The sequence below is a fragment of the Felis catus genome, chromosome D3, assembly GCF_018350175.1.
Source record: "Felis catus isolate Fca126 chromosome D3, F.catus_Fca126_mat1.0, whole genome shotgun sequence".
Lineage (NCBI taxonomy): Eukaryota > Metazoa > Chordata > Mammalia > Carnivora > Felidae > Felis > Felis catus.
This window is the reverse complement of record NC_058379.1, coordinates 40,949,861-40,962,836: the sequence shown is the minus strand read 5'-3', so window position 1 is coordinate 40,962,836 and position 12,976 is coordinate 40,949,861. Positions and strand designations below refer to the sequence as shown.

At 42.4% G+C, this 12,976-nt stretch overlaps 2 protein-coding genes across 3 annotated transcripts in view; one reads left to right on the top strand and one right to left on the bottom strand.

Annotated features, from left to right (window-relative positions):
• The window catches only part of LPIN2 (lipin 2), an 84,842-nt gene extending 75,184 nt beyond the window's left edge, over window positions 1-9,658 (bottom strand). Inside the window, exon 1 of one of the 2 annotated variants that reach the window (XM_023241793.2) lies at window positions 9,418-9,658. The gene's annotated coding sequence lies outside the window, so the exon portion shown is untranslated. Of the gene's footprint in view, window positions 1-8,838; window positions 8,961-9,417 lie in introns of those variants that run through there. The other variant, XM_045041651.1, reaches the window with a different exon arrangement.
• LOC109493050 lies at window positions 8,986-10,613 on the top strand. The gene is made up of 2 exons (XM_045041652.1): window positions 8,986-9,491; window positions 10,348-10,613. The coding sequence occupies exons 1-2, from the start codon at window positions 9,127-9,129 to the stop codon at window positions 10,592-10,594; spliced, it is 612 nt and encodes a 203-aa protein (XP_044897587.1). The 5' UTR covers window positions 8,986-9,126; the 3' UTR covers window positions 10,595-10,613.
• The last annotated feature ends 2,363 nt before the right edge of the window (window positions 10,614-12,976 follow it).

Sequence of the window (12,976 nt, the reverse complement as noted above, 5' to 3'; positions counted from 1 at the left end):
GAGAAAATAAAAAATTATGATATGATTACCTTGGAAGGATAGAAGGAAAAGTGTGTAAGGAGGGTTGTATGAGAGATGAATCCTCATCTAGCAAAGTAAGAAACCCACAGAGAATGTCTAGATTTGGAAAAACAAGCTGCAGTAGTTTAGGCATAGACCTATAGAAGAAAATCCCACAGGAAACAGGTAAGAGTTTGAAGAAGTTGTTTCTAGGAAGCAGTAGTCAGGAGTGAGGAAGAGACTGGTGCTTTTCACTATATATCTCAAAGTGCTATCTGAATTTTTAAACTACACTTAAAAAAATACACTTAGGGGCGCCTGGGTGGCTCAGTCGGTTGAGCGTCTGACTTCGGCTCAGGTCACGATCTCGCCGTCCGTGAGTTCGAGCCCCGCGTTGGGCTCTGTGCTGACTGCTTGGAGCCTGGAGCCTGTTCCAGATTCTGTCTCCCTCTCTCTCTCTGACCCTCCCCCGTTCATGCTCTGTCTCTCTGTGTCTCAAAAATAAATAAACATTAAAAAAAATTAAAAAAAAACACACTTAAAAATGTGAAAGACGAATAGCACTATTATATGATGGAACTGCATGCTAAAGAATCCTATCTACAGGAATGAAAACTATTAGAGAAAAGAAAAAAACAAACACCAAGCAAATAGCTCTGTGGGGTTTGGTTTTGCTTTGCTTTTACAGGAAAACCTCTTTTCTGGCTCTCAGCATCAGCACTGAGCTTTAGGTATGTCTCATTAACAAGACAAAACAAATGAACCAGAAAATTTAAATATAGTAAGGTTCTTATTAAGTTGCCCAGTTCATTCACTTGGGAAAGGGGAATGTCCTAACACAAAAGCCCTTTTCATTCTATAGCAAAGATAATAGCAAAAGATTTAGCTAACAGTTGAAAAGGATGATCCTTAGAAGATTAAAAAAAAAAAAATCCACCATTAACAATACAGGTTTATTAGTATTTTTCAACTAGTGAGAAATGTCATGTAATTATATAATCTAAAGAAATTTTAATAACAATCACGTACTAAAATTTATAGAAAAATGTTACAGACTTTTGAACTAGACAGCAAGAGCTTTGGGGGTTTTTTTAGTTATGCATTTACCTGCAGTGTATAAAGGACAGCTCTGCTTTCTAGATACAAAAGACAATGTTCCACCTATGGGCCTAGGCAACAAAATTCACAGAATAAGAGATGAATGATGGCAAAAATCACAAGGCTTAAATTTACAAACATATGTAGTGCATAAGATTTGGATACAAAACAGCTAACATAAAAATGCATTTTCTATTTTGACACTATAGAGATAAAAGTTCTGGGTCAAGGAAATTTTAAGCAAGCACAAACATCTTTAACTAAACATATCCTCATGCTAAAAATATAAGCAGAGAAGTTCACTCCAAATATTTCCTTTGACTCATTTTTCAATGTTTTATTTATTTTTGAGAGAGCACAAGTGGGGGAGGGGCAAGGACAGGGGGACACAGGATCCAAAAAGAAGTGAGCTCAGCACTGAATGAAGTCAGGAACCGCAAGATAACCTTAACAGGAGCCGAAGTCCGGACACTCAAGTGATTGAGCTAGCTACCCAGGTGTCCTCCTCTAACTCACTTAAAAAAAAAATTTTTTTTTTTTTACATTTATTTATTTTTGATAGAGACAGAGCACAAGTGGAGGAGGGGCAGACAGAGAAGGAGACACAGAATCTGAAGCAGGTTCCAGGCTCTGAGCTGTCAGCACAGAGCCCGACGTGGGGCTCAAACTCACAAACCTCGAGATCATGACCTGAGCAGAAGCCGGACGCCCAACCAACTGAGCCACTCAGGTTCCCCTCCTCTGACTCACTTTTAATCACTCATGTAGTACTCCTTTCTCAATCCTTACCTGTTTTATAAAATTCTGCTTCAAACAAGTCTATAAGCTACTTCAAGGCAAGAGGAATGTGCTATTTGCCTTTTGCCCTTTGCCCCTGTGCCCCTCAACACTGGCATTTCTTGTCGGGTTAGAAATCCTAGCCTGCCACTCTTCCTCTAGACCTCTAGGTGGCTTCTGGCTCTGGTTTAATACACAGTCTCAGCTAGTCCTCAGAACCAGGCCATCAGTAGGTATTGTTATCTCCATATTACAGATAAGACAACGGATAAGCTATATGCCAAATGTGTAATCATGATTTAGGAATTCCTAACGGTCCATGAATATATTTCTGTTTCATAAGTTATTCTGTATTGAAGAATTGATAAATACCAACTTATCCATTTATTCAATTACAGTAGGTAAAACACCATTAAAATTCCATCACAAAGAATCCTGTCTGCAGATCTAGTTACCAAGCGAATCAAGTGATATAATGAAGAAAGTGCCAATTCCAAAAACAAATCTGTTCAAAAATACAAACTCAGATACTCAACAATATTAAGGGTTTCACCTGGCCACCCACAATGTGATGAAACAAGGTTCCTACATGGATTAAGAGGCCAGAAGCTCTGTCCAATTCTGAAATGTTTAACTCAGGGCCCCTACTCACAATCAAGTTCCACATAACCCAGGGGTTATGGAGTGTAATTCTCATATCAGGAACAGTCAAAATTACCAAGGAAAATCCTTCAAGAAGACATCATGTTAGATACTGACATACCATGTCTCAAAAAGTCCAACTGAGCCCATTTCTTCTTCCCAACACTAAAAAGAATTGCCTTCCTCTCAAGCAGAGTCTGTGAGCAAAACTTAGCTACAATTTAGGGGTCAGGTTTTAAACACATGATCCCAACTCAGCCCAGTGATGTGCTCGTATTACAGAAGGCAGGCAGATGATCATCAGCTTCATATTGTTTAGCTCATTCCTGAGCAGGCACCAAGTAGGTGTGGTGGAGTCAAATCACCTCCACTGTTTTCTTGGCTGGTCTTTCTCTTGCATATATAAATGATTCAGAGAAACCCAAGGCTTCTATGCAGCAGGTGCTATCCCTCTACGAGCAGTTTATAGATGCAGACATTAAGAATAAGTTCTCCGGGGCACCTGGGTGCCTCAGTTGGTTAAGCATCCGACTCTTGATTTCGGCTCAAGTCATGATCTCACAGTTCATGAGTTCGAGCCCCACATAGGGCTCTGCACTGATGATGTGAAGCCCGCTTGGGATTCTCTCTCACTCCCTCTCTCTCTCAAAAATAAATAAATAAACTTAAAAAAAAAAAAGTCAGTTCTCCAGTTCTACCTAACAAAGTAAAAACAACACCCCCAAATTAGTTTTGGCATGTCAAGCAGATGCCTAAGAATTCTTACAGTCCCTTGGGCAGTGTGGTGGCATGGGAGCAGGGACAATGGAATGGGGGTGGGTGGGTAGGTCAATGCCAATACACAGGTGCATGCCTTTGACAAATCTCTTTCTGCTTCACTGTCTTCACCTAGAAAATGCAGCTACTATCTCTACCTTGCAGGGTTGTTGTGCCTCTTAGGAGATAATTTATGTAAAACACAATGCCTCAGCCAAAGAAAGTACTTAATCATGTAACTGTAATAATAATAATAATCTTTTACTGACATTAAACACCTCCTAGAAACAGTGTTCCTAAAAAATAGGCATCAGCACCATTTTACAGACTGAATCTCAGTGGATAGAGTATGCTAAAGACACCAAAATTCCAAATGTTTACTTTTCAAATACCACTACTTTAGGCAGGATGTTTTGAATTGGTTGAACCAGTGAGAAAACCCTACAACACAAGATCAATCCTTACTTATAAAGCATCTCTAATACACATTTTAAATTATAAAATAGAGAGCTTTCTATTCACAAAATATTTAGATACTTCTCTAAATAAGTCCTGTTCCTTTGCAGTTCATATATAAACAGATGTTATGAATATAGTTATAATGTCAGATGGATAAGTATTACTGATCCAAAAAACACTGAGATTAAAATAATTTAAAAAATATATAAAATGTGGGCAGATAATTTTGCAATATTTTACAAAGAAAAAAATAATTACACTTAGTATCATAAAGGAAACAAAAAGTATATTCCCCATGGTTCTTCAGTAAGCCCAAACATTGCTTGACTTAAACTGGTTCGAAAAAAGGCACATCACTTTACAAAGACCACAAATTTACAGGCAACTGTTGGAGAAAGTAACATACCACAATTCAGAGAGTTCCAATTCAGAGTTCATAATTCACATCAACTATCTGATGGTTTTGCTGTCTGAGATTCCTTTATATTTAATAGATTATGCCCAATACCTTATAAGAGCTATTCACATTCTGGATACCTCTCTTTCAGAATCAGTAAACACCAAGTCTCTAGTACAGCTGGACACATCTATCTTGCCAGGAGCAACACATGTCACATCATAATGCACTGAATAGATTAGAACCATCATGGAATTGTACAATTCCATTGTTTATTCAGAAACATAAAAAAAGCTTTTAGGTAGATTTCAATTCCAGATTAACCGGTCAATTTTTCGTTTGTAATTAAGATTCTTCCTATAAAAATAAAACATCTTACTATAGATATAAAAACAGATTTTTTTTAAAAAAAGATGTTTACAACCAATTATCCTTCCATTATACCAGAAATAGGTAAATGCAGAAATTTAGTCAGTCACTAAAGTTACTTGGTACCATGTGCCTTTTTGGGTTTTTTTTTTTGTGTTTTTTTTTTTTTTTTTTTTGAGCAAAATCACTGATAATTACTTAGTTATGACCATCAAAACCAAATAATTTTTAAACCTAGATACTGGTACCCTTTGTCTTTGAAATGCTATGTATTTAATCATGTTTCTTAAAACTTTTAGAATCCACATCCCTTTACACCCCTGTAATGTTACTTAAAATTTCAACTAAATTCACGAGTGACCAAAAAAGTTAAAATATCAAAACAATGGTAGATAGCATGCCAAACCCTCAAAAAGTTTCCACTGAACTGCAAATACAAGGTCTGTACAACCACTCCAGCTCACTCTATTTGAGCTTTCTTCTGCACATCAACCTATGAAGGTCTGTCCCTTCCTCTTTCCCCTTGTAGTTACTTTTAAAATCAACAGATCCTATCCTCAGGACCATCCTAAAAAGTTGCTCGTGTTTCAACGTCCTTTCCTCCTCTCCTCAAATTCTACTTTCTCTACTAGACTCTGAACAAAAAGGCTAACTTCTTACCACTTCCATTCAACAATCCATCTCTTCCCTACTCCTCCCCTTAGTTCGACATTTACAGAAAAAAGGCAAACTAGCGCTACCAGCAGGTCACATGAAGTGTCTAAAAATTAAAGACAACAGTTATTTACTCTAATACTGGTTAACAGCTAGAGCAATGCCTCCCACAGCCTAAGTTAATCAAGAAAAGTGAGTACTGAAGAAAATGATAAATGTTTGGGGCCAGTGGAGATGGGAGGGAGAAAACGGAAATAAGAGAACAGAGATGGGAAACTTCTATTTGCTAAAACAGGTGAGAATGGATCACTGTAGATTCTTGAACAGTTAAGATAAAAAAAGATGCCAGGAGTTGAAAACAACTTAGAATTTATAAATCACCTTAAATTTTATTTATACTTTGCCTCATTGAAAAAAATGATTAGAGGCTGTTCAGACAAATATATGTATTATTCAACAGTAAAATTAAGAGAGTTGGTACAAAAGTAAATATGAAATGAAATAAAGTCAAGAAACTCAGTTACTATTCACAAAATTAACTACAGAAGACTTTCCCTACTGTTCAAATATGCCAAAAAGTCAGATAAAGGCAATCCCCTAGCTACCCAAACATCACAAAGTGGACTTTTCTAGGAGCCAGTGTTTCTCTTCCAAAGAAGTAGAAAAGCCTAATTTGGATGGTTCATGTTGAAAATCTGTAACACCACAGATAAATATAAACATCACATAATAAAGTTCTAAATTCAAAGATTACAAAGATAACTACACGGATTCTAAATGGACTTTTAAAAGATCTCTATGAGCCCTCCATTTTTCCAACACATTTATGTGGTCTCTCAAATTATATATTTGACCTAAATAAAAGTTAAAAGATCCTCTAACACACAAGTCACCTGACTTTCAGCTAGACCCTCTTTGTACATAGGTAAAATGAAGGTAGCACAAGGAGCCAATGCTGTAACTTTTGTTACACTTTACAAGTTCAAGGATTTCTGGCTCCTTCCTCATTTTTTTAGTAATAATTTTAACACCAATCTAAACTGACAAATACAGGATGACAGAAATTTGGCATTCAAGGGCTTTAAATGAGAAAGATTCTAAACTGTAGTCAGTGAATCAAATTTTTAAAATGTGTATCTTATCATTATTCTAATCCTAAAAGTCACATTTTGGGCTTATCTTGCATTGCAGCACAGCTTATCTCCTAACATTTTTTTTCTTCTTCCTTCTTTATAGACTGAAAACTTACAGCAGAATCATCCAGTCTCAGCATTTTAGAGCAGAGGTGGACCATGTGGGCCAAGCTTCCTGTGGCTGGTCAGGAGAGCAAGGCGGCCAGAGGTGAGGCCAGCAGAGCTGGAATGGCACCCCCAACACATAGGTTGCCACGGACTCTCAGAGATACCTAGCTGCTTCATCTGGACCTCCCTGGGTGAGCACACATTTGTCTTAAAGACTAAAGGAGAGTACACATGTAAAGCATTTAGCATTAGTAATAGTGATACTGTGTTACTAAAAAAATCAAACCGACAGCAGACAGCAAGGGAAGTGGATACCAAAAAGTGCAGTTCATTGTTAGCGAAGTCACCGAGGAATCTTCTTTGAATGCCTTCTGATACAGCCATAAAGTTTACTACTCCAGCCTATAATAATTATCTTCCAAGTTTTAATAAGACAATTTATATAGGATTCTGCCAACTAGAGGTTCTGCCTACCAACTTGTGAGTTATTTCATTATGAAGAAGGCAAATGACAGTTCAGAAGACTCTGGGGCTCAGCCAGAAATACAACATCTCATAAATGAAGGGAATAAAACAGATAAAAAGGGGCTTTCAAAATAAAGGTCCCAACCACTGTCTAGCCATTGACTGGCAAGTTAATATGCACACACATACACACACAAACCGTGACAGCTATTAGGGTCAGAGCAAAAAGGGTTGGATTTAAATTAAAGGCAGGTGGACTTAAATTAGACTTCAAGAAAAACCTCCTGACTTACATTACTAAGCACCTAAGAAAGGTAGCTGTATCTACCTCCCAACAAGACAAAGCTTCCAGCTAAGTGTTAGTTACCGTGCTGCCTTATATGAAGAAATTACTAAAAAAAAAAAAAAAAAAAAAAAAAAAAAAAAAAAAAAAAAAAAAAAAGGCATACCCAGAGGGAATAGCTGTTGACACAGAGAACCAAGCTATATTTAAACTAAATATTAATATTTAAACTAAACATTGCAAAATGTTCCCTGTAATACTCATGAGCTTAATTTAACCTTTTACCACCTCTAATGCATGGCACCACCAGGATCATTCAACCAAAGCTCACAATTCAGGAAAGTTGAGTGTACAGGAAGTGCCACCAGCTCTCAGGTCACTGGTAAGGACACACAGACTGACTTGCTGCTTTCTATCTTTGTTCAACAGCCCTCCATGGAGATTCTTCTAAAAGCTGGCTCAGCATTTGGTACCAGGCACCTACCAGAGTCTGGCCTTCAAGGACTTTCAGTCTAGCGCAGGCGACAGTCCAGTCAGTAAACCAAAAATCACAATACAGGGCGATGAGTACCTTTATTGCTACATTCTTGGAGCAATGAAGGACACAATGCCCAGCTGACTCTCTTAATTGCTTCTTCACAGTAGCTTTACTATAGTGTTGAATGGTTTTCAAATGCTCCCGTTTCCAGTTCCTCTTAAACATAAAGCTTCTCTGTTGGCTCTCAACTATGCCATCACGTTTTAAGACAGAATCTATCGTTTCATTTCTAGCATTCTAGTATGGCCGTCTCTGTCAACATTTGGACATGGAGATACTTCACTCTGATATATCACAATCAACTGCATATTGAACTGGAAGGAAGAAGCCACACTCCCTGGCCAGTGCTCTTTCACAGGTGGCCTTAAGACTGCTTTTTATACACTGGCTGGGTATGGCCTGAGGTTGACTGCCCTTCATGAAAAGTGAGGATGCTGCACTAGGGGACCACCTGAATCCTTCCCCTGCACCTTGTGGGCCCTGTCTCTCCCCATCCCAGCATTATCTGCCATACTTTACGTGCTTAAGCCACTAAGATCAATATCAGACCATCAACATATCAACCATATGGGCCACTAAATGTGTATTTAAATTTTTTAATGTATTTTTAAATACATTTTAATACAATTTTTTTAAATTTGTATTTAAATATATTTAAAATTTGACTTTGTATTGTCAAAGCATTATGAACCAGCCAGACCAAGTTTTAATAAACAGTAACACTTACAGAACATTTCTATTGGGCAGAGCTTCAACAGGGCCGGGCCTGGCCTGACACCGAGATAAGTGACTCTTTTTCACTTTAAAACAAACAAACAAACAAACAAACAGGTTTGGAAAAATAATCCCCCGATGTACCTTTAAAATTAGTATAGCGGTCTGTTAAGTAATACTTCAGAGCATTTCCAAATATTCAGAGTTCCAGCACTTTCTGCAAGGATGGGTTATCTTTCTGCCTGTTCAGTATGCCTTCAAAATGTCATCCCAAATTTTCAACGAGAACAGTCTTAATTTGTTCGCAAGAGTGGAGAAAATGGTGATCCGCCGGGTTAAAAGTTGAGAGAGAAGCCCTTACTATAAAACTGTATCTTAACACGTTCCATACAAATTGAGATTTACCGAGGGAAGGGGGGGTGTTGCGAAGGGAAAAACTACTCACACTTAGGACCGGGTCTACAACCTGGAGGTGGAGACACAGGGCAAACGAACCGCTGCAGAGAAATAACAGCAACTTCCCAGCCCTGGATTGAATGCGATCACGTGCCTCGGGCGCCCCCTCCCCCAGGGCCGGGGGCGGGATGGAGACGCGGCCTCCAGCCGCGCTTTCCTCGGCGTGCGCGGCTCGGCCAAGCGTCACTTCGGCCTCCGCTCCAGCCTTTACGCCAGAAACCCGCGAGTTGGGGGTTCTGAAGTGACTATCACCTCGGGCAGCGGCGGGGGCACCCGCATGTTTCAGTCTTCACGTCCCCCTTCTCACGTTCACCCCGCACCCGCCGGTCCCAGCCGACCCCGCAAACCCGTCCTGCCACGGCGCCGGCGGGGCCCGCGTCTACGTGACGGCGGCGGCGAGGCGGGGGCAGGGGTCCCGGTCTCCGTCAGAGCGGCACCGCACCGAGTTGGCGACCCCAGCCGCCCCGAGCGCAGAGACGCGACACCCGCCGCGGAGCCCGAGCCACGGCGGGGGGGGGAGGGGGGGGCGGCGCAGCGGCGCGAGGACCCCGGCTCGGCGCCCGCTTACCTGCGGTGGCTCAGCTCCCAACCCGCAACGGCGCCCGCGGGCGGCCGACGGGAGGCGGTGGCTGGACGGCGACGGTGAGGACCGGCCTCGCAAGGCGGGCTCGTCGGAGGCTGAGGGGGCGGGGCCGTGCGAGGACGCGCGCGAGGCCCAGGCGCCCGCCGCCGCCGCTGCCTCGGGAGCCGCCTGGGCCGCAGCCGAGCCGGGCGGCCCTCATGAATGGGACGCGGCGGCGGCGGCGGCGGCGGCGGCGGCGGTAGCCGAGGGGCGGGCGGGCGGGCGAGCGGGCGGGCGGCGCGCAGGCCCCTCCCCGGCCACGTGACGCCGCGCTCGGCCGCCGCCTCCCGGCCGCGCGACACCCTAGCGGCCTCCCTCCCTGGCCAGCGCCGCCGAATGCGCCGTGGCGGCTGCTTGTCTCCTGCGCTGCCCGGCCAGGGGCACTGGCCTCTTTCTTGCGTAGGGCAACGCTAGGGATACTTTTCTAAAAAAAAGTTTCTGCTAGTCTCCATGGCAACCGTGTGGCGCGTCACGTGGAACTTAGAGCCCAACTGCCAAAAAAGAAGTATTAAAGTGCAAAGAAAGGTATACATACAGTTGAATGTTTTTTAATTCACTTTTGATCAACAGTAGCTACTTCGCCTGTTTGGTTATTCTCCCCACCCTTCTCTTCCCCAATCCCATCACATATTTTAAAATACACTTTTTTTAAGAAAGGGATTGCTGAAACCATATTACCGCACACGGTTTTTATCTTTTTGCAGCCTATTATTGAAAGTTATGAATGGAAGTATATGTGTTACTTACAAACGTCAGTTTCTCAGTACGCATTCTGATAATGATAATTTATATAACTTTGAGGATCTGGGAAAATAGGCACTAATGTAAAGCTCCTGCGTGGTGAGCCCAGCGGCTGCACAGTTTTTTTTCCCACAGATGGAGTGTGGCTGGGTTGGGCTGGGACCCAGGAAACCGGCTTCCAGTCTCAGGAACCCCCTGTGGTTCTGCAGGAGGAACAAGGGCAACCACTTCCTCATCTAAGTTCCTTCGGCCTCTTTCTCATCAGCCAAGCTTTGCCCCATCCTTAACCAAGGCCCTACGAAGACTAGATAGTTTCACTGGCCTAAGCACACTAGGAATTTTCCTCTTTTCTGTGCCTTTCACCTGGCTTCCAAGTGAATAAAAATTTAGAAAGACAAGAACTGGAATTTCTGCTCCATTATTTCAAAGCATTTTACTCCAATTCCAAAACGTGGAATTGAAGAGAGGAAAAGAGCTGGATCCTCACTTTGTACATCAGTAAGATGGAAATATTAATGCCTTTCTCACAGGATTGGTTTGCCTACAGAGTGCCTAATTTAGCTTAATGTCTGGAACCTGGAACATGCGGTTACTGTTTGCTCTCTTTCCTTTCTTCCATTTTTCCTGCTTTAGACTTTTCCTGTTTCTCTCAGGCTATTTTCACTACCTTCTGCCTAGGAAGGGAAATATTCTACCAAGCTTCCTTCCTTTCATAATTCAGGAAGACCTAGATATCTCCTCCCTTCCTCCAAACAACCTTAGGTTTGATACCTCACTCTGAATGACTCGCATTTCTAATATTTCCTCATTCTCTGGTGCCTACCTAATTTACAACACCACTTAAGCAAAGTAGGGACTCACTAAATATTCGTTGCATGATATCCCTTCATTTCCTTCCCCTGATGCCCAAGAAGTCTGTTGGGAACCACCAAATCCCACCTACTCCACTGGAATGTCAGAGGAAGGAATATCTTCCTTCACCTGTCCTCTGACCCCACCACCTTCCAGCTCCATGGGGGATCCTCATTCTGCTAGTTGTCCCCCCTTGCTCAACTCTGGATTCATCCCTTAGCTTCAGAAGACTCAGGCTTCTCGCACCACTTAAGATAAAGGAAGAGGTGGGGGAAGAGGAGGCGAGGGAAGGAGGAAAAGAAGCAGGAGAAGACTTTCTTGTTCCTTTGTTCCTTCTTAGGCAATCAATTTATATCACAGCTTCACTCCCCAGCCAAGCTACCTGGAAAGAGGAGTCTCTGCTTTTTCACTTCTTCAGTCTTCCTTCTGCTTTGGTCCTCTTCCTCCCCTGAAACTAAAGTCAGCAGTGACCTTCTGGTTGCCAAATACAGTAGATCTCTTTCAGTCTTCTCTCTCACAATCCGTAGGGTAAGACACAGTTGACCACGATTTCCTTCTTGAAACTCCCTCCTCCTCCAACCAGCCAGAAACTCCTCTGAGAGCCTCAGGCCTGTGCTTGGTGACTTTAGACATCTCCTCCACCAGCGTGGCCCACAGTGATATCCAATTCATGCCCATCGTGTTTGCGTCTTTAAACCTGCTCCTCCTGAATCTCCTATCTTGGCTAATACGCCATCACTCATCTAGTCGTCCTGGCCAGAAAAAAACTAGGAGGGAGTCTCATTTCCCTCTACCTCATTCCATGTACATCAAGTCTGTTCATTTCTACTCTAAGGCAACTGCCATGTTGGCCACTTGCAAGGTCTTCTGCAGTTGCACAGCCATGTGTTCTCACCCCTCTAGCAATCAGGCCCTTGCCACGTCTCTTATCCATCATAGACATATTTGAGCTGGTCTTCTGCCCTCCAGTAGCCTCCACTCTGAATTGCAGATCTGACTGTAGCACAAGCTATTGGCCATCCGTGCCTAGAGGAAAAAGTCCAAGTTCCCTAGCATGGTATCCAGGGTGTTCTTTTTCTCTCCAATTTTCTCTCCTGCACCTCCCATCTCATATGCTTTTGCCATTCCTTTTGAAACAGGATAATTTTTGAAATATTAACTTCTATTTTTCTCCATGCATTTTCTTCTTTGTCCTTCCCACCCCTCCCACCTCATTTTAACAATATAGCCAGGCATTGTGCTTGTCTCAATGAACTTCTGGAAAGCAGAAGTGGCCTGCAAGACGTTTCCTTTATGTCTCTAATTCCCAACACTCTAAACTCGCTGAGGGACTGATCCAAGTCAGGAGGGACAGGGCCAGTGAAAAGGGTTCTCTTTAAGGCAACTCCGAAGTGGAGAGGATTTTCCCTAGAATAAAAATCAAGTCTTCCCAGGTTGGAGTGGGAAGGGAGGTGGTTTTTATGCCCTCCCCTTGGCAGCTCCCATGGAAGGTGATTAAACCTTAGAAAAATAACTTTGTTATTCCCAGTTTATGCATCTCTTCTGTGAGGACTGTCAATCTCAATAAAGTGAAGTGAGTCAATCTCGAATAACCAGAACTTGAGGTTATCTAGGAATAGCAGAAGAATTACAATTTGGGAAACTTGTGCTACAGCTACAAGCAAGTCCATTGAGGAGTGAGTCCATTTTATGGGCAAGGAGTGCAAAGAAGAGGAAGTCCAGCCAGGGTCCAAGCAGTAAGTTCATTGGCTTGAGGATGGAGAAGGACTCTTGGCAGATGTTCACTGGTCAGAAAATGAGTCTCAGTCTTCTGTAAACCAGGCATTTATAGGAAATCAGCCTCTGAGTTCTTAAGTTCTGTTCTGAGGGTGCATGAGTGAGATTCTCCATTTCATATCCTCCAGTTACATTT